Source organism: Otolemur garnettii, unplaced genomic scaffold (assembly GCF_000181295.1).
Source record: "Otolemur garnettii isolate 467f Iridium unplaced genomic scaffold, OtoGar3 scaffold00038, whole genome shotgun sequence".
In the NCBI taxonomy this organism is placed as follows: Eukaryota; Metazoa; Chordata; class Mammalia; order Primates; family Galagidae; genus Otolemur; species Otolemur garnettii.
This window is the reverse complement of record NW_003852433.1, coordinates 15,502,664-15,521,241: the sequence shown is the minus strand read 5'-3', so window position 1 is coordinate 15,521,241 and position 18,578 is coordinate 15,502,664. Positions and strand designations below refer to the sequence as shown.

The 18,578-nt window shown below is 47.2% G+C and overlaps 1 protein-coding gene across 1 annotated transcript in view; it reads right to left on the bottom strand.

Annotated features, from left to right (window-relative positions):
* The window catches only part of HECTD4 (HECT domain E3 ubiquitin protein ligase 4), a 213,386-nt gene that overhangs the window by 18,574 nt on the left and 176,234 nt on the right, over positions 1 to 18,578 (bottom strand). The window contains exons 55-63 of the mRNA XM_023513244.1: positions 16,980 to 17,161; positions 15,158 to 15,363; positions 14,754 to 14,884; positions 13,189 to 13,394; positions 11,320 to 11,499; positions 7,291 to 8,597; positions 5,742 to 5,949; positions 855 to 1,078; positions 614 to 765 (exon numbers count right to left, since the gene is read on the bottom strand). Of these exons, the coding sequence (XP_023369012.1) occupies positions 614 to 765; positions 855 to 1,078; positions 5,742 to 5,949; positions 7,291 to 8,597; positions 11,320 to 11,499; positions 13,189 to 13,394; positions 14,754 to 14,884; positions 15,158 to 15,363; positions 16,980 to 17,161 (2,796 nt within the window). The remainder of the gene's footprint in view (positions 1 to 613; positions 766 to 854; positions 1,079 to 5,741; positions 5,950 to 7,290; positions 8,598 to 11,319; positions 11,500 to 13,188; positions 13,395 to 14,753; positions 14,885 to 15,157; positions 15,364 to 16,979; positions 17,162 to 18,578) is intronic.

The following is an 18,578-nucleotide window of genomic DNA, read 5'->3' as shown; positions in this document are numbered from 1 at the left end:
CCAGCTACTTGGGAGGCTGAGGCAGGAGACTCGCTTGAGCCCAGGAGTTGGAGGTTGCTGTGAGCAGTGAAGCCACGGCACTCTACCCAGGGGGACAGACTTGAGGCTCTGTCTAAAAAAAAAAAAAAGTAGTTGCAATGTGTGGGGTAATCCAATTTTTTTCCATTAGGCATGTATATACTTTCTAATCTTCCTACAATAATTATGCATTATTTATATGGTGAAAAAAAGTAAGATTTTAACATTCTGTACATTTTAGATATTTTTAGAGATGGAGTCTTGTTATGTTTCTCAGGTGGCCACAAACTCCTGGGCTCAAGTGATCTTGCCACCTTAATTCTTATAGCTGGGACTATAAAGCATAAGTCACTGTACTCAGCTAAATGTTTGCCTAGGTCAGACCATTCAGAAACTGCTTTCCGGCCTGTGTGGTCCAGATTTTACTATACTTGTGGATAAAATGAAATAATCAGCAGATGAAGCTTAGATCTGGAAGGATCCTGGCAAAGGAGGAGAAAAGAACTTGAGTCTTCTTGAAGAGCTGCCTGCCCCCCAGTCTACCTGCTCAAAGGACACTCTTAGGCCATTTTCCTGAGCTCTCTGGGGTACGCACCTGACACTGTTGAGCACGGCCTTGTCCTTGGCAGGGGGCTTGGTGATGGGCCGCTTGGTGCTCACCACCTTCACAGGGTGCTGCTCCTTCCCAGCTTTGCTGTACTTGCTCTTGTCAAACTTGGGCTTCGGAACACCGTATTTCCTTAGGATCTGCAGAGCACAGTGGACAGGGGGTTGTCAGGGTCACCCTATAGGGTACCTGAAGCCCAGCACAGGCTTGGTGGGGAAGGAGCAGCTACCTGGGTGAGCTGGTCCTCCAGCACTTTTTTGGGAGGCCGGACATTGGTGAAGAAGAGGTGGAGAAGGTTGCCTGGGGTCTGGGAGTTGATCTGTTCTTTGCTAAGATAAATGTCAGAGACTCTGATGGGCTTTGCTGGTGTCAGGCTCAGCGTCTGCTCTGAATGGGCACAGCTCTTAAATATTTCCGTCAGAACCTCTCTGGCCCCGGGCACCAGCTTCTCTCCTGTTACAGATGGAGGGAGGGCAAAACAATTCTGCTGTGAACACACTATGTCAGGACAAGCCCTGCAAGCATGATATTTATTTTTTATAAACTCTCTATTTGTGAAAAGGGGCCATGGACTCTTAGCCCACCAAAGCCAACCTCCCCTCCTCTGGATTGGAACAAAAAGATAGACAACCTGAAAAATACAAGGTGCTAAGCAGGCTTCTGCAGTATTAGAAAATGTGTTTCAAAACTGGAGCAATGAACAGGTGCAAAAGGATAGTTTTCTGTAGGGCCGGGTGTGGTGGCTCATGCCTGTAATCCTAGCACTCTGGGAGGCTTAGGTGGGTTGATTGCCTTGGCTCACAGGTTGAGACCAGACTGAGCCATAGCGAGACCTTGCTTCTAAAAATAGTGAGGCATTGTGGTGGGCGCCTGTAGTTTCAGCTACTGGGCCAAGTTAATTTTAGAGATGGGGGTCTTGCTTTTGCTCAGGCTGGTCTTGAACTTTTTTTTTTTTAAGAGAGAATCTCTTGAGCTGGAGGTTACTTAAGAGTTGGAGGTTGCTGTGAGCTATGTTGTCACAGCACTCTACCAAGGGCGACAAAGTGAGGCTCTGTCTCAAAAAAAAAAAAAAAAAGAAAGAAAAGAAAAAAGAAAAGAAAAGAAAGAAAGACAGTTTTCCGCGATACAAGTGTGGACAAGAAAAAATATTTACTATTTCTGCCTCCAAACAAACACTCCAGCAGGTGCTCTTGCCTTTCCTGAGGGGCCAGTCAAAAACCTGTCTGTGAGCTCCTTGGGCTAAGGAACCAACCACTGGCTTGTCACGGCCTTCTCTATCCTGCCCATTCCCCACATTCCCTCTGGCCCTCATGCCTCTCAGGGAGTCTGGCCCAGGTCAGGCCCAGCTGGCTGAGGAGGTGGCAAATGTACGGGACAGGAAGAGTTCAGCCCTCAAAGCTGACTCAGTGGAGCCCCAACTTAAAGGAACCTCACGTGCAGAATGCAGGTGGCAACCATGGGGCAAACACATACTTACCAAAGACCTAGTACACTATGCGAAGGTTTGACTGTGACAGAATCAAAGTAGATTCAGATCTGAAGTACAAAAAGACTAGGAAAGCAATAATAATGGCTGAGAATGACCATAGGCTTCCCGTAAAGTATATGTTACACACCTCCTCTACCCTCTGAGGGGACAAAATACATAGACAGCAGACAGGGTGAGGAAGAGGGAGAGGGCCACAAAGGCCTTCCCTCCATCCAGGCAAGATTTCAGGTGACACCAAAAAATTCAGTCATCAAGTAATTTTTTTTTTTTTTTTTGAGACAGATTCTCAAGCTTTTGCCCTGGGTAGAGTGCCGTGGCATCACAGCTCACCGCAACCTCCAACTCCTGGGCTCAAGCGATTCTTCTGCCTCCACCTCCCAAGTAGCTGGGACTACAGGCACCCGCCACAATGCCCCGCTATTTTTTGTTGCAGCCATCATTGTTGTTTGGTGGGCCCGGGCTGGATTCGAACGCGCCAGCTCAGGTGTATGGCTGACGCCTTAGCCGCTTGAGCCACAGGTGCCAAGCCAAGTAATTTTTTTTTTTTAAAGAGACAGTCTGGTTAGAGTGCTGTAGCATCATAGCTCACAGAAAACTCAAAACTCTTGGGTTCAAGAGCTTTCTTGCCTCAGCCTTCCAGGTAGCTGGGACTACAGGTGCCTGCCACAATGCCCAGCTAATTTTATTTTATTTTATTGAATGGTAACTAGGTACATTAATGCACTTCCGGGGTACAGTGTGGGGTTTTCACACACAATCCGAAACACTTCCATCAAACTGGTTAACATAGCCTTCATGTCATTTTCTTAGTTATTATTTTAAAACGTTCACATTCTGCTCTTAGAAAGATTCACTTGTACTCTTGTAAGATAAACCTCAGAAGTGATCCCTCCAATCTCCCTCCCTCCACCTATTCCCCGCCTAGCTAATTTTAGAGACATGGTCTTGCTCTTGCTCAGGCTGGTCTTGAACTCCTGAGCTTAAGCAATGCCCTCCGTCTTGGCATCCCAGAATGCTAGGATTACAGACGTGAGCCACTGTGCTTGGCCAAAGAAATATTTTAAAAAGTTCAACTTAATGCAAAAGTGATTTATTTTATTTATTTTTTGAGACATAGTCTCACTATGTTGCCTTAGGTAGAGTGCCATGGCATCACAGCTTGCAGCAACTTCTTGGGCTTAAGCCATTCTCTTGCCTCAGCCTCCCGAGTAGTTGGGACTATAGGCTGCCTGGCACAAAACTCGCCTATTTTTTCTTGCAGTTGTCATTGTTGATTTTAGCTGGCCTGGGCTGGGTTTGGACCTGCCAGCTTTGGTGTATGTGGCTGGCGCCCTACCCACTGAGCTACGGACACTGCCTTGCAAAAGCAATTTCTGATGAACAAAATATTAACGGTGCTGAGACAAGCTGTATCAGAGCCCGAGGCAAAAGAAAGGATCAGTACTATTTATTCTGTCTTTATTTGGAATTTTAATACTTTGTTCATCATGGGTATTTTCCCTTAATTTTGACTTTAAAAATACTGAATTAAATATTATTTATCTTCTGGAGGTTTCCTTTTTTTTTTTTTTTTGAGACAGTCTTACTTTGTCACCAATGGTAGAATGCCGTGGTATCATAGCTCATAGCAACCTCAAACTCTTGGGCTGAAGCGATCTACTTGCCTCAGGTTTTCATTTTTAGTCAAGATGGGGGTCTCACTCTTGCTCAGGTGGTCTTGAACTTGTGAGCTCAAGCCATCCACCCGCCTCAGCCACCCAGAGTGCTAGGATTATAGACGTGAGCCATAATGCCCAGACTTTTTTTCATTTTTGTGCTGAAGACCTCACTTATCTCACCCTGATCCCAGATCTGAGGGAATGTTTCCAAATTTCATAATCGGGGGTAATAATTTGAAACAGTAAACCCCTTCCTCGATGTAAAATTTTTGTATTAGAAAACACAAAACAGGCTCGGCGCCTATAGCTCAACCGGCTAAGGCGTCAGCCACGTACACCTAAGGTGGCGGGTTCGAATCCCCAGCCCGGACCCGCCAAACAACAATGACGGCTGCAACCAAAAAATAGCCGGGCGTTGTGGTGGGCACCTGTGGTCCCAGCTACTTGGGAGGCTGAGGCAGGAGACTCGCTTGAGCCCAGGAGTTGGAGGTTGCTGTGAGCTGTAATGCCACAGCACTCTACCCAGGGGGACAGCTTGAGGCTCTGTCTCAAAAAAAAAAAAAAAAAGAAAACACAAAACAACTGAATAACTCTATTGTGAAATTTCAAACTATTAATTTTTAAAAAGTGACATAGATTAGAAATTCTGAGAAAGACTGATATAAAATGAAAACAATGACACATAGAACTGTTGTTAATTATAAAAGGAGGCTTGGTGCCTGTGGCTCAAGTGGCTAAGGCGCTAGCCACATACACCTAAGGTGGCAGGTTCGAATCCAGCCCGGGCCCGCCAAACAACAATGATGGCTACAACCAAAAAATGGCCAGGCGTTGTGATGGGCACCTGTGGTCCCAGCTACTTGGGAGGCTGAGGCAGGAGACTAGCTTGAGCCCAGGAGTTGGAGGTTGCTGTGAGCTGTGATGCCACAGCACTCTGCCCAGGGTGACAGCTTGAGGCTTTGTCTCAAAAAAAGAAAAAAAAATTATAAAAAGAAAAACTCCTGTTTCTAAAGTGAAGCTTGAGGTGAGCATTGGCCTTAGACTAGAGTCTTCTGCTAGACTCAGGTCTCTGGGGGCTTCATTAGGGCTCTGGGTCCTGGATAGATACTTGGTATTATACAAAAGCAGATGGGATCCACCCCACAAAACCCCCACCAGGATGACAAGAGGGATGGAAAATGAGACTTTTGTGGAAAAGGGAATAGAACGTTTTTTTTTTTTTTTAAAAGAGACAGAGTCTCACTTTCTTGCCCTCGGTAGAGTGCCATGGCATCACACCTCACCACAACCTCCAGCTCCCGGGCTTAGGCGATTCTCCTCTCCCAAGCAGCTGGCACTACAGGTGCCCACCACAACGCCCAGCTATTTTTTTGTTGCAGTTTGGCTGGGGCTGGGTTTGAACCCGCCACCCTCCGTATATGGGGGCAGTGCCCTACTCACTGAGCCACAGGCAGTACCCAGAACTGTTTCTTTTTTAAGGAACAAAGTGAAGCATTAGCTGTCCTCAAGCATATGGACAAATAATTACCAGCAATGTACCTGGTACAACATCCCAGCTACACAGGACAGAACAAAATTGATACACTTGAACTTGAACAAGGGGCAGCCTGGCTAGACCAAAAAAAAAAAAAAAAAGAAAGAAAGACTTGAATGCAAGTCCTCAACTGAACATTCCAGGCTATCTCCAGCTGAAACACAGCAGGTCTGTAGCTGGGAGAGGGTCCAAAATGTTCTCTTTATATCATGAAGATGTAGCCAGCCACTGTCGGTAAATAATAAGCCTCTTGTCTCACCACTCCCTGAATCATTTTCAAAATCTTTAACTCTAGAAATGGCTGCAAGTTCCTCTTTAATGCTAGATGTTAAAAATAGGGGAAATTGGGGGCAGGGGAGAGATTTCACTCAATTTTTTTCTGTAAGTCAAAACTGCTCCAAAAAGCCTATTAATAAAAAAAAATCCATAACCCACCTTTAATTGACTTATCATTGAAATAATCTTCTAACCCTGGGCTCCCTTGAGTGTCAAACAAACTCTGATTTACTACAGATACTGTCAGAATCTCTTCCGTTGACATTTCCATCAGTTCATCTTCACCATCCAAACTTGACAAACCAATCAAATCATTATTATTGAATAAACTGGCTCGAATTTTCTCGATTTTGGCTCGGGATCTGATCTGTGTGAACAAAGAAAAGGGCCAGGATTGAATGGAGTGACCAGTCATTCCCATGAATGAACTTTCCCCCTCCCGCCCTTCCCTGAAGACCTCTGCCTCTCGGGAGCTGTGAGAGCAGCCTGATGCAGGCAAGCTGCCTTCCTAGGAAACTTTCCTCCAAGTGCCAACAATGGTGACTTATAGGAGAATAACTCAACTGGGAATCTCTGTTGCTATACCTGCCCAGGTCTGTGTCTTTACTCTGATGCTTGGCTCTGACAAAGTCCTGGGGAAGGAGGCTGGTGGATTAAAAGAAGTGATTCCAGGAACGAAACCAACCATGTGACCCTTGGGCTCTCCTTTTGTGAGAGTAAAGCAGTGCAAGTTCTCTGCACCTTGCTTTTTTCTACGTATCATATAAGGGAGAGGGGAGTTTGGACTTTTGAGTTTAGCTCCGGTTAGGCAAAGGTTCATGAAGACACTGGATGTAGGATTACTTTTTTCCTTTTCTGAGAGAGAGTCTCACTCTGTCACCCTGGGTAGAGTGCCATGTCATCATAGCTCACAGCAACCTCCAACTCTTAGGCTCAAGCGATCCTCTTGCCTCAGCCTCTCAAGTATCTGGGACTACAGGCACCCACCACAACACCTGGCTATTTTTAGAGACAGGGTCTTGCTCTAGCTCAGGCTGGTCTTGAACTCCTGAGCTCAAGCAATCCACCCACCTTGGCCCCCCCAGAGTGCTAAGATTACAGGCGTGAACCACTATGCCCAGCCTTGGATACAGGATTTCTTTCTTTTTTTTTTTTTTTTGCAGTTTTTGGCCGGGGCTGGGTTTAAACCCGCCACCTCCAGCATATGGGGCTGGTGCCCTACTCCCTTGAGCCACAGGCACTGCCCTGGATGCAGGATTTCTAAATGAGGAGACATAAACATGTGGGGAACTATGACCTACAGCATGCTTGCCATCCAAAACGCAGAATTGCTTGGAACTAAACAGTGCTTCTGTTCTACTCCATGAAGTCCCTCCTGCCACTGGTAATGCTGAAAACAACCCAAGGCCACTCTGGAATACCTGGATGGGGCTGTGAGCTGGAACACATTTGGGAAAGGCCACCCACCAGGGAAAATCAGCTCCCTGAGCCCTGCACTGGCCACATAGAGCAGTGACTGCATTAACTTCATAACATTGGGCATGATATCACTCTTAGATGTCACCTTCAACAGTCACCCTGTTCACTTTCTAAGAGCTGCCCTGGGGAGCCCCTATGCGCTCCCACATTACCTAGTAGGAAATAACTAGGGAAGGTTTAAAGAGGCTTGGAAGATTTGAATTGGCTGCCAAAGCGTGAGAGCTGTTACCTCCACAACTGCAAAGCCTTTGATGGGGCGCGCTGTGAGGGGCTGGCCGTCTAGGGATGTCACCGTGTACATGGAGCCCATGTCTGATGCTGAGGCCATCTCTGCATTGTCCAGTGGCTCCCCCAGGCTGCCCAGGCTGCCTAGGCTGCCGGTACTACAGAGGGAGATGTCCAGGCTCTCCTGGCTGGACACCACATGGGGCTCCAACAAGCCAGGAGGGATGGGCAGCTCTAGGCCTGAGGGCAGCGGGTCCACAGACAAGTCACTGACGGTCTGAGAGATGCCTTGGGAGCTGCAGATGGAGGCCTGGCTGGTGGAGGCAGATGCGCTGATGCTCATGGCAGGGGTCAGGCTGCTGGATGTGCTCACCTCCAGGCTGTCTGTGCCAGGGAAGGCCAGGGTCTTCTCTGGCTCAGCTTTCCCGTCACCACCCTCAGCCTTGTCTTTAGGTTTTTTGGCGTCTTCCTCCTGCAGTGGAATGTAGATCTCATCTTTGAAGACCCCGCCGTGGGCATTGCAGGCTTTGCGGATGGCACCTCTAACGATGCCCTCGTCCAGGTGGGTGGGGATTCCAGAGATCACCAGCAAGCGGCTATGGGCAGTGGGGCCTACCAGGGCCTGGCAGGCATCAGCGATGGCGTCGCTTGTCACGCCCAGCCCTTGTGGGTCCTTCCTGGTGAGGTGCCGGAGGATGATGAGCAGGGTGAGTGCACGATGGAACCACAGCATGTCCTCGGGCTTGCTGCCCCCAATGCTGAGCACAGAGGCATCTGACTCTACTGTACGGGGGGACTGGCGCTTCCCTGAGGAGGAGGCTTTTTCCCGCTTCATTTTGACTTTTTTCCTCTTGGACAGGAGGCTGGGGCTCTGCGGAGTCTGTCCCGGGGAGGATGAGGAGGAGGAGGATGAGTCACTGAGGTTAGGGGTGGTTGTTGAGGTCACCCCACTGGCTGTGACACTCATGTTGGTAGGCAGGGTTACTTCAGCTACTGCCAGGCACCCTTCCATCAGTGCGTGAAAATATGTAGAGAACCTGCCCTGGTCACTGGCTGCCACAGCCCCAGCACCCCCGCAGGTGCCTCCTGAAGCCCAGCTCTGAGTCTCCTCGTCATACAGCTTATGGAGCTCTGACTGCAAGGCCATCAGCATGGCCAGACAGGGGTTCAGCTGGAGGGCAATGGAGGAGGACAGGCCGGCTGGGTGCCTCCTCTGCTCCAGGGCGTGTACCGTGCGTAGGAGCTCTGCCAGGAGGTGGAAGACGAGCTCCTTCACACAGGCCGCCATGTCTGTGGTCCACAGGAAGTTTCCTGAGGCAAATAGAAAATAATAACAGCAAGTACACATGCACTGCTCCTTCTGTGCCAGGCACTGTTCTAATAATGGATTCAGCCCTGAAAACAACCCTGAGAACAGTTCCTACATAATTCACCCCCATCTCACAGGTGAAGAAACAGAGGCTCAGAGCTGAAGCACTGGCCAAAGGTCACACAGCTGCCAGAGAGAGCACTGGCAGCGTGGCCCACAGGCCGTGGTGAGTCCGGTGTCCCCAGTTCCCATGGCAAGGTGCCAGTCTACTTCTGCAGCTCAGGCAAAACATTGTTTTTTCTGTCATGAAAGGCTATCCAGCAAGTTAGGAGTAAGTAACTGGAACAATATTTCCTATTTCCTAAAGCACAGATGTTACCATGGGGAATACAAGGAAATTCAATTTTACCAAAGAGCACAGAAATACACCCAGAAACACTGTTCCTTTTTAACTCCTTTTAGTCCTGATTTTGCCAACAAAAAGCCTTACTTTGGAGCTGGTGTACTCTAAACCAGGTGTCCTCAAACTATGGCCTGTGGGCCACATTTAACCTGCCCACTGGGTGTTTTTGCCGTTGTTGCCTGTCCTGCTTAGCAGCCGACTCATCCCGGGGCCCCGCAGTCTGGCTCTCCAACAGTCTGAGGGACAGTGAACTGGCCCCCTGTTTAAAAAGTTTGAGGACCCCTGCTCTAAACAGAGAGTGGACCAGAGACCCTGGGCCTTTGACAAAGCAGCTGTAGTTTTATAACAGCAACTATTTATTTTCCTTGTGCTTATTTTTATGGTTATCTTTTAGTTATGCCAAGGGATATTAATTTTTCATTTAGAGTAGTGATATAAAGCTTTCCTTAAAAGTAAATTTAAGCTTAAAGAAAACAGAAAGGATTGCGATAGAAGCTAATAAAGAAATAAATGCTGAAAGGCACAATTCATGGGTGTGTCCAAACCACATAAAGGTGGCATGAGAATGAAGTTCAGGAAATACTGTTAAGAACTACAAGATAGGGCAGTGCCTGTGGCTCAGTGGGTAGGGTGCCAGCCCCATATACCGAAGGTGGCGTGTTTGAACCCGGCCCCAGCCCAACTGCAACAGCAAAAACAAATAGCTGGGCTTTGAGGCAGGCGCCTGTAGTCCCAGCTACTTGGGAGGCTGAGGCAAGAGAATTGCCTAAGTCCAGGATTTGGAGGTTGCTGTGAGCTGTGAAGCCACAGCACTCTACCGAGGGCGATAAAGTAAGACTCTGTCTCTAAAAAAATAAAAAATAATAATAATAAAAGAATTACAAGATAGATTACATGTTTGTGCCAAGGTCCCCTTCATACCAGGTGTGTATCTTATATTCACATATTCATGTGACCTGGAACCAAGTGGAATTGAGGAAAATCCACCTTACGTGAGAAGCTATCAGGGACCATGAACATTCAAGGTCTTCACCCAGGGCATCCAGAAGGGTCTAGTACAGGGCAAAGACCACTGAAAGGGAGTCCCGAGGGCCTGACTTACTAAGTCCTGCTCTCTCAAGAGTGACACTGTTCAAGAATTTTGATGTGAAATAAGCTTGTTATTGTCCTGGAATGTGGGGTGTCAAGTGCCAATGCCCCCCTGTGTGCTGGGGTCCAGAGCTTAGATGGTAGAACTGCTCATGTTGCCTCCTTCCTGGTCCTTTCTTTACCATTTGACATTCATGTAAGAGGGTGACCTTGGAGAGAATTCTTCTCCACCAAAATTGTACATGGTGGTCCATGAACTTGGACTTGTTCCCAGGCAGTGGTTCCCCCTACTAGGGGGTGTTTTAAATAATTAGACTTAGTTAATGCAAATTAAAGCTGGAAAATTCACATCAAAATCCAGATTCTTGGCTTTTCTTGAAATAAGAAATTATAGCTCTAGTAGGATGGAGGCCACATTCTCATGTGGCTGTGGGCATGGCCAGGAACTCACTGGCCATCTGACAGGGCACATGCCCTCAGTTCACTGAGGTCCCCCTAACCCAACTTCCTCCTTTATTTCTCTTTATTTATGTAACCTGATTGAACTCTGAGGGAATCTGAGTTTGTAACATTTTTTTCCCTCCACCATTTCTTTATGAAAACATTTCAAAATATAGAAAAGTTGAAGAAAGGAACCACCTAGATTCTGCCATTAACACGTTGCTGTATTTGCTTTATAACATATTCTATTCATCCCTTTATCCATCCAAAAATCTACTTTAGTTTTTGATTATTTCAAAATAATTTTGCAGACATTGGTGTTTTATCCGTAAACACTTAAGCAGTCACATCATTAATTAAATCTCACTGTTTATTTGGGAGGCTGAGGCAGGAGGATTGATTTAGGCCAAGAGCTCAAGACCAGCCCTGGGGAAGAAAATAAGACCCCATCGCTACAAAAAATAAAAAATTAGGTGTGGCGGGTGCCTATAGTCCCGTCTACTTGAAAGGCTGAGGCAGGAGGATCATTTGAGGCCGGAGTTTGAAGTTGCTGTGAGCTATCATGATGCCACTGCACTCTGTGCAATAGAGTGAAACCCTATCTCAAAAAAAGAAAAAAGAAAAAAAGAAAGAAAAGAAAAATTAAAAAGAGTTAAATGTTTATTAGTTTTTTTTTTTTTTTTTTGAGACTTCTAGACTCAGGGTATCCTTAATCCAAGTTCTTTCTTTAGGCATCGTGACATCTCCCCATCCCTGCTCCCACCCTAATCCCGAGGGGAGGAAAGCCTCACCTAGCAGCTCCACCACCTGTAGGAGGACAGATGTTGGTATAGTGTCGGGCTCATCTTCGGATTTCCCTTCCCCGTCCTCTGATTTCCAGGACAGCAGCTGCTCCGCAAAAGCCATGGCCAGTGGGAACTCCAGGGGCAGAGAGTGTAACACCAGCACAGCTCCGGGAGGTGGGGACACCCCTGGAAGAAGCACCCAAGAGAGAAGGGTGTGACTGGTCATACCTGATGCAAAAAAGCCCCCCAGGCCCTGCCAGATGTGCATGGAGAAGCAGCACTAGAAAGCCCAGCACACATCTGCTCCAGGTGGAGGAAATGGAACTCCTCAGCCCTCCAGTTACTTCCACTGAGAAGGACAGACACTCCCCATTCAGTTAGATACCAGCCACATGACCCAGAAAGGGGACAGTTAAGTTGTACATTAAAAGATGTTTCACTGGAGTAATTCTCAGTTTGATAAAGCAATGATCAGTCCTTCTGTATGGTTGAACTTATGCAGTTCACCAACAAGGTATCCCCAAGACTAAAGGCACTACCAGGACCTTGGGGTTTGACTCCAAAATATTACCTTCTATCACTGCCGTGGCCTATATCTGACTAAAGCTGCATACAGTGAGAGGAAAGAGGTCCCAAGCCTTTTCATCCTCACATCTTACACTGCACCCCAAACCCCACTGCAAGCACTGGTCAGACATGAGCCAGAGCATCAGAGGCTTCAGACAAGTCAGGAGAGACCACATGGATTTCTTCACTTTGGGGTAAATGTTAATATGGTGATAATTATGGAGTGATAGTTAAGACAGAGATCTTTTGTTTTTAATGTAAAGTTAAAAAAAAAAACAGCTAATATAGGCAAAAAACTATGAAAAAGCGGTCTAATAAAAGGAGACCATAAAGCTGTTTAGCAATGACCAAATCACTTAAGAAATGTCCTTTTAATTTATTCCTTAAAGATGGAATGTCCCTAAGGACTAGGGTTGTGGAGACGCCAAGGCACTTTTTTTTTTTTTTTTGCAGTTTTTTGCTGGGGCTACCTCTGGTATATGGGGCTGGCACCCTACTCCTTTGAGCCACAGGCGCCACCCCCAAGGCACATTTTTTTGTCTGAAAATCCCAATATTGTAGAATCTCCATAGCTGACCACTTCCCTACACTGAAAACCTCAAGTTGACCTAATTTTCACAGACCAGACATGCACCACATGTGTGTATCGGTACAGTAGGCCTAGTTCCTTATATTGACCACCTCTGCAGGTTGACCAATTTGTTACAGTCCTTTGGGTGGTCAACTTACAGAGGTTCTATTGTAATCTTCTGGAAAACCTGTAACAGTCTTCTTGTGAAACATGCCAAGCAGTGGAAGTGACTGTGATTTCCTTTCCTTCCTGTACATACTCAGAGGCAGCTGGCTTTGGTACATAGAGGATAGGCAGTGACAGCTTCTGGGTTTACAGGGCAGAGCCCTCAACTAACTAAAACTGTGAAGCTTCACAAAAGCTGCCTGGGAGGCGAGAGCAGTTAGGCTCCCACTTAGACGGACAGCGGATGCCCGCTGTGGTCAGGGCCAGGCCTTGAGGAACAGTAACTGGAATTATCACAGTCTGAGTTGGCCATAAGGCTAGGACTGCTCTGTGTAGATCATAAAGAGTCAGCGTCCCAACACCCACTTATGAAAAGAAAGGAAAGCCCCACTGTGGTCTGGGCAACATCTTCTAGGCCTCCCGGATGTGAGGAACACTGCAACAAGCAGACCACTTCTTTATCAACAGGAATTGGAACATACAAGGTAAAAAATTATTTGAATCTTCAAAAAGAAGGCAAACAGAGAAAGACTCCCAGCTGTTCTTGTCAGCATGAGCTGATGGAGACTCACCCAGTTTGATGTGTACCCTGTCTGTGGAAAGGACCACAGAGGGGTACTGGTCGGCAGTGGGGGGAGGTGCGAGCCCAGTGTTGGCTGGGGATGCATCCCGAGGATAGCAGGCAGCCTCAATGAGGTTCAGCTGGCCATTCCGCTTCACTTTGTGGCCAAGCCCATACACGAGCACCCGCGCCCATGGTGCCTTGTACAGAGAGGAGCTGAGGAGGAGGGATGGATGTTAATACAGAAGCCAGCTGCATACACCAGGATGAGAGAACAACGAATTTTCCTCAGAGGAAGTTAAATAAAAACTGGGCAGAAGTCACTTCCACTACATTTTAAATCATTCTTTATGGGACATGCCTATGGCTCAGTGGGTAGGGCACCAGCCCCATATACCGAGGGTGGCAGGTTCGAGCCCAGCCCTGGCCAGCTAAAACAGCAGTGGCAACTGCAACAAAAATAGCCAGGCATTGTGCCGATGCCTGTGGTCCCAGCTACTCAGGGGGCTGAGGCAAGAGAATCACTTAAGCCTAAGAGCTGGAGGTTGCTGTGAGCTGTGACACTACAACACTCTACTAAGGGTAACAGAGTGAGATTCTGTCTCAAAAAAAAAAAAAAAATCAGCTCGGTGCCTATGGCTCAAGTGGCTAAGGTGCCAGCCACATACACCTAAGGTGGCGGGTTTGAATCCAGCCTGGGCCTGCCAAACAACAATGATGGCTGCAACCAAAAAATAGCCGGGCGTTGTGGTGGGTGCTGTGGTCCCAGCTACTTGGGAGGCAGAGGTAGGAGACTTGCTTGAGCCCAGGAGTTGGAGGTTGCTGTGAGCTATGATGCCAGGGCACTCTACTCAGGGGGACAGCTTGAGGCTCTGTCTCAAAAAAAAAAAATCATTCTTTATATATTTTATATTTATTTATTTTTTGAGACAGAGTCTCAATATGTCACCCTAGGTAGAGTACTGTAGCGTCACAGCTCACAGCAACCTCCAACTCCTGGGTTTCAGTGATTCTCTTGCCTCAGCCTCCCAAGTAGTTGGGACTATAGGTGCCTGCCACAACGTCCAGTTGTTTTTTGGTTATAGTTGTCATTGTTGTTTGGTAGGCCCAGGCTGGATTCAAACCCAGCAGCTCCAGTGTACATGACTGGCGCCCTAGCCACTGAGCTATGGGCGCTGAGCTTATTTTTTTTTTTTTTTTTGAGACAGAGTCTCACTATGGCACTCAGTAGAGTGCCATGGCATCACAGCTTACAACAACCTGAAACTCTTGGACTTAAGCAATTCTCTTGCCTCAGCCTCCCAAGTAGCTGAGACTACAGGTGCCTGCCAGAAGACCCGGCTATTTTTCTGTTGCGGTTGTCATTATTGCTTAGCTGGTCCAGGCTGGGTTTGAACCTGCCAGCCTCAGTGTATGTGGCTGGCGCTGTAACCACTGTGCTATAGGCTCTGAGCCAAGATCATTCTTTATAAAGACCGATTCCCCAAATGAAGAAAGATGGAAAGAACCATAATCACCAGAACCCATTAAGTTTTTCTGTCCCCATCACCATCTTTTTGAGAACAAGCAACTTACTCTTTGCGGAATCCAGACTGACTTTCTTTGCAAGACACTACAACGAAAGCTGCCCCAGGGAAATTAACATCCATATTGACTTTGGACTCAGTAATTGGGAACTCTTCAGAGGGGAACTGCTCTGGTGCTGTCTGCAAAGAGATGTTTAATAAGAAAAGCCAAGGACTAAATACAAGGGAGGCAAAGGGGATTTGCCACAGCACATGATAGAGTCAGAGGACAGAAAAGCCCTCCAGAAGGAAGAAAGCTACAAATGAGACAAAGCAGAAGAGGTTTTAAAAAAAGGAAATGACTGGAAAAAGGGGTTTGGGGGAAAAAAGGAGAGTCAATTTTAGCAAGCCAGTAAGACTTCTAATTAAAAATGGTACCCACAGTTCAGGGATATTAGCTTAATAGATTTCTACCTGCAGGAAAGAGCAGATCTGCTTCGTCAGCTCCAAAAGGCTCTCCTCGCCCTGGTGCAGGGACCGGGTGATGGCCACATTGAGCCACTCTCTCACTGTCTGGGAGTTGCCCTGGTAAAAGAGGTCTGTGGCGGAACAGTTCTGGGAATGGATGCAATGCTGCAGAGACTGTGCCAGGAGGATGGAGCTAGAGCTAATGGTGCCGTCTGGGGACAGAAAAGAAAGAGAAGTTGACAGGCATCAAAGCAGCAGTGGCTGGGAGAGCCTCAGTGACAGACTATAAATTATCTACCCAGACAACCTGGACTGGCAAGGCTATTGGGACATGATGTCTTGGATAACCCATAGAACCCAGAGATCAGTGGTCTCCCAATTTCTGCTTTCTTTCTTTTTATTTTTTTTGAGACAGAGTCTCACTCTGTCACCTTAGGTAGAGTGCCAAGACGTCATAGCTCACACTAACCTTAAACTCTTTGGCTCAAGCAATCCTCCTGCCTCAGCCTCCCAAGTAACTAGTACTACAGGTGCCTGCCACAACCCCTGGCTATTTTTAGAGATAGGGTCTCATAACTGTTCAGGCTGGTCTTAAACTCCTGAGCTCAAGCAATCCAGCTGCCTCAGCCTCCCACAGTGGTAGGATTACAGGCATGAGCGATGGCACCAGGCCAATTTCTGTTCTCGTCTTTGCAGTAGAACTGTTTCCTAAAATAAAATCCTAAGTAGAGGCCAAGACTATGAAACATACTGTGGGGCTGCTTGGATTCAGGGCTTCCCAGAGCCTATTTGGCTGCCCTGACCCACCCTGAGCAGCACTCCTGGAACAGCTCTGTGCCTGAGTGTAGTCTGTAAAGGGACATATTAGGTCACCAACACAAAACTTCTTCCACAATGTTTTAAGCTTTCCAGGTATGTTTCAGTTTCAGAGCTCCAAGCTCTTGGTGTGCTCAAATTGGCCAGTGGAGATGTAGCGCACATGTACCAGCGGGGACCTCACAGTTGGGAGCCAGAAAGAGCAGCCCAAGACACAGTACTGTCTGCAGCGGGTTCGGGAGGGGCCCCTTGCCTACCTCGCCTCTTGTTCCCATCTTAGGTCCTAGGAGATCAAGGGGAACAGGCTGGAGGCTGAGGTACCAGGGAAAGACAGAAAGGGCTCTCCTTGTCTTAGGCTAGGCTGTGGGCAGACTCATCACTTGGTGCTCACCAGGGGAGTACACACAGCTTCACACCAGGGGCACCCAGGCTGGCTCATTAAGACAGCTAGCTCCACCTCACATCCAATGAACAGAATATATCTGCTTTGCAGGAGTTTGATAACAGGAACATTTCTCTTTTTTGTTGTAGAGATGGGGGTCTCACTTTCTTTCCTAGGCTGCTCTCAAACTCCTGGCCTGAATGCTCCTCCCGCCTTGGTCTACCAAAGCGATGTGGTGACAGGCAAGAGCCACCATGCCTAGCCATCTTCCTTTCTTTCCAATGTCTAACAGGATGTCTATGGCAACAATAAGTGACTAGGTTTCATAATTAATACGTTATTTTCCTCGATTCACAAGTAGCTTGGAAGCTCAATGAATGCTTAACTCAATAATGACTAAAGTGAGTAATATCCTTATGTTTTCCAAAGACTGAGAAAGCACTGCCAAGACCACCCTGGTCCCTTTGTGCAGTGTCTCCACATCTGCCTACGCAGAGGGTGCCCGAGTTTCCCCTCCTCCTCTTGTAGGGGGCAGTATATACGCACAACACACACCCAGGGCCTGGTGCATGGTCAGGGCTATTCTATTCTGGCACTGAGTTCAGTGACAACAGCAAAGCCAAGTGTTACCTGGGAGGGGAGGAGCGAGGAGCTGATTGGACAGCAGCTGCAGGTGCTCCAGGGTGATGTCCCGGATGGCAGGGATGTGGAAGAGGCGAGTAAACAGGTGAGGCAACTTGGGGGCGAATATATTAAGCAGGGCCATGCGGCAGTAGAGCCTGGCCAGCGCAGCCTCACAGCGCAGCAGCTCTCTGCAAGGGAAAGGCAGGTGAGACGCACTGAGCCCGGGGGCCCTGGCCCCCATCCCCAACCAGGTCACTCTGAAGGGAAAGGGCTGCACCTCAGTCTCCTCTGGCCCGTGTTCTATACCCCAAGTGAGTCTCTTGTGTTTTAAAGAAAAAGCTACAGAATTTAGTTATGCTGTTACGTTTGATTTTTCCCAACTCAAAAAGCACTGTGAAAAGAAATGAAAAAACTTGTACGAGTATGTTCACAGCAGTACTATGTGAGATAGCCAAATAGTGGGAACAACCCAAATGTTCACTCACTGGTAAATCTATACAAGGGAACATTATTTGGCCATAAAACGAATGAAGGACACCTTCCTCAATGTGGATGGACCTCAAACCAGGCTGAGTGACAGAAGCCAGACACAAAAGGTCACATCCTATATGACTCTATTTACAAAATCCACAGAGACAGAAAATAGACTGGTCAGGAGCTGAGGGGACAGGAGAATGGGAACTGTCTGCCCTTGGTTACAGTGCCACTTAGTTCTCGTGAAAATCTGGCAAAGAACGTCAGCAATATCACTGAGCATTGGTCATCGGAAAGATGACCAGATTGGCAAGCTGCACCTGTATATACTTCCAGGGTATGGTGACTCTTGTACTTGAGTGTCTCTCTTGCCAGAATTCCTGGAAACTGTGTAAGTGGAGTTATCACAAGAGATACTGGCTTCACATGAACACCATGTGACAGTTATCCTCTACACCTGAGTTGCTGCTTGGGTGGGTGAGATCAGAAAACAGTGTGGAACTATAGTGTAGGTGACTGCAAGGACTCTTGCTGAAGAAATGCTCATGCTGTTGCCTCTGTGCCATACCATGCATCCTGGCCTGTAGCTTGTTAAGTAACTAATGTCAAGGAGAACCTATTCTGGGCTTGTGAATTTGACTGCCGCCCAAACACAGCAACATAATATCCACATGGAGATGGCAAGGAGGCAGCTGGACACGTGCATCTGGGGTTCCAGGGAGAGATCAGGCTGCAGGTTTATTCACATTGGTTCAAAATGGACAAAAAATAATGAGAAATTGTGATGGCTAATAGTGCCATAGCATGAAAAATAGATTATGGAAACTTTAATAGAGAATTCCACTTGTTATTCTATTTTTCTTTGAATTGTTGCACAAACATTTTTTGTTTTTTAGCCTCAGATATCACCTAGGTATTGCAAGAACTTTTACAACTGAAAGGAATAAGAAAAGCAGGTGTTGCAACATTATTCGCAGATACAATAGGTTTTAAACCAACAAAAGTCACCAAAGATAAAGATGGCCACTTTATACTTATTAAGGGCAATACTCAATATGATGAGATCTCAATTATCAATATCTATGCACCCAACCAGAATGCACCTCAATTTATAAAAGAGACTCTAACTGG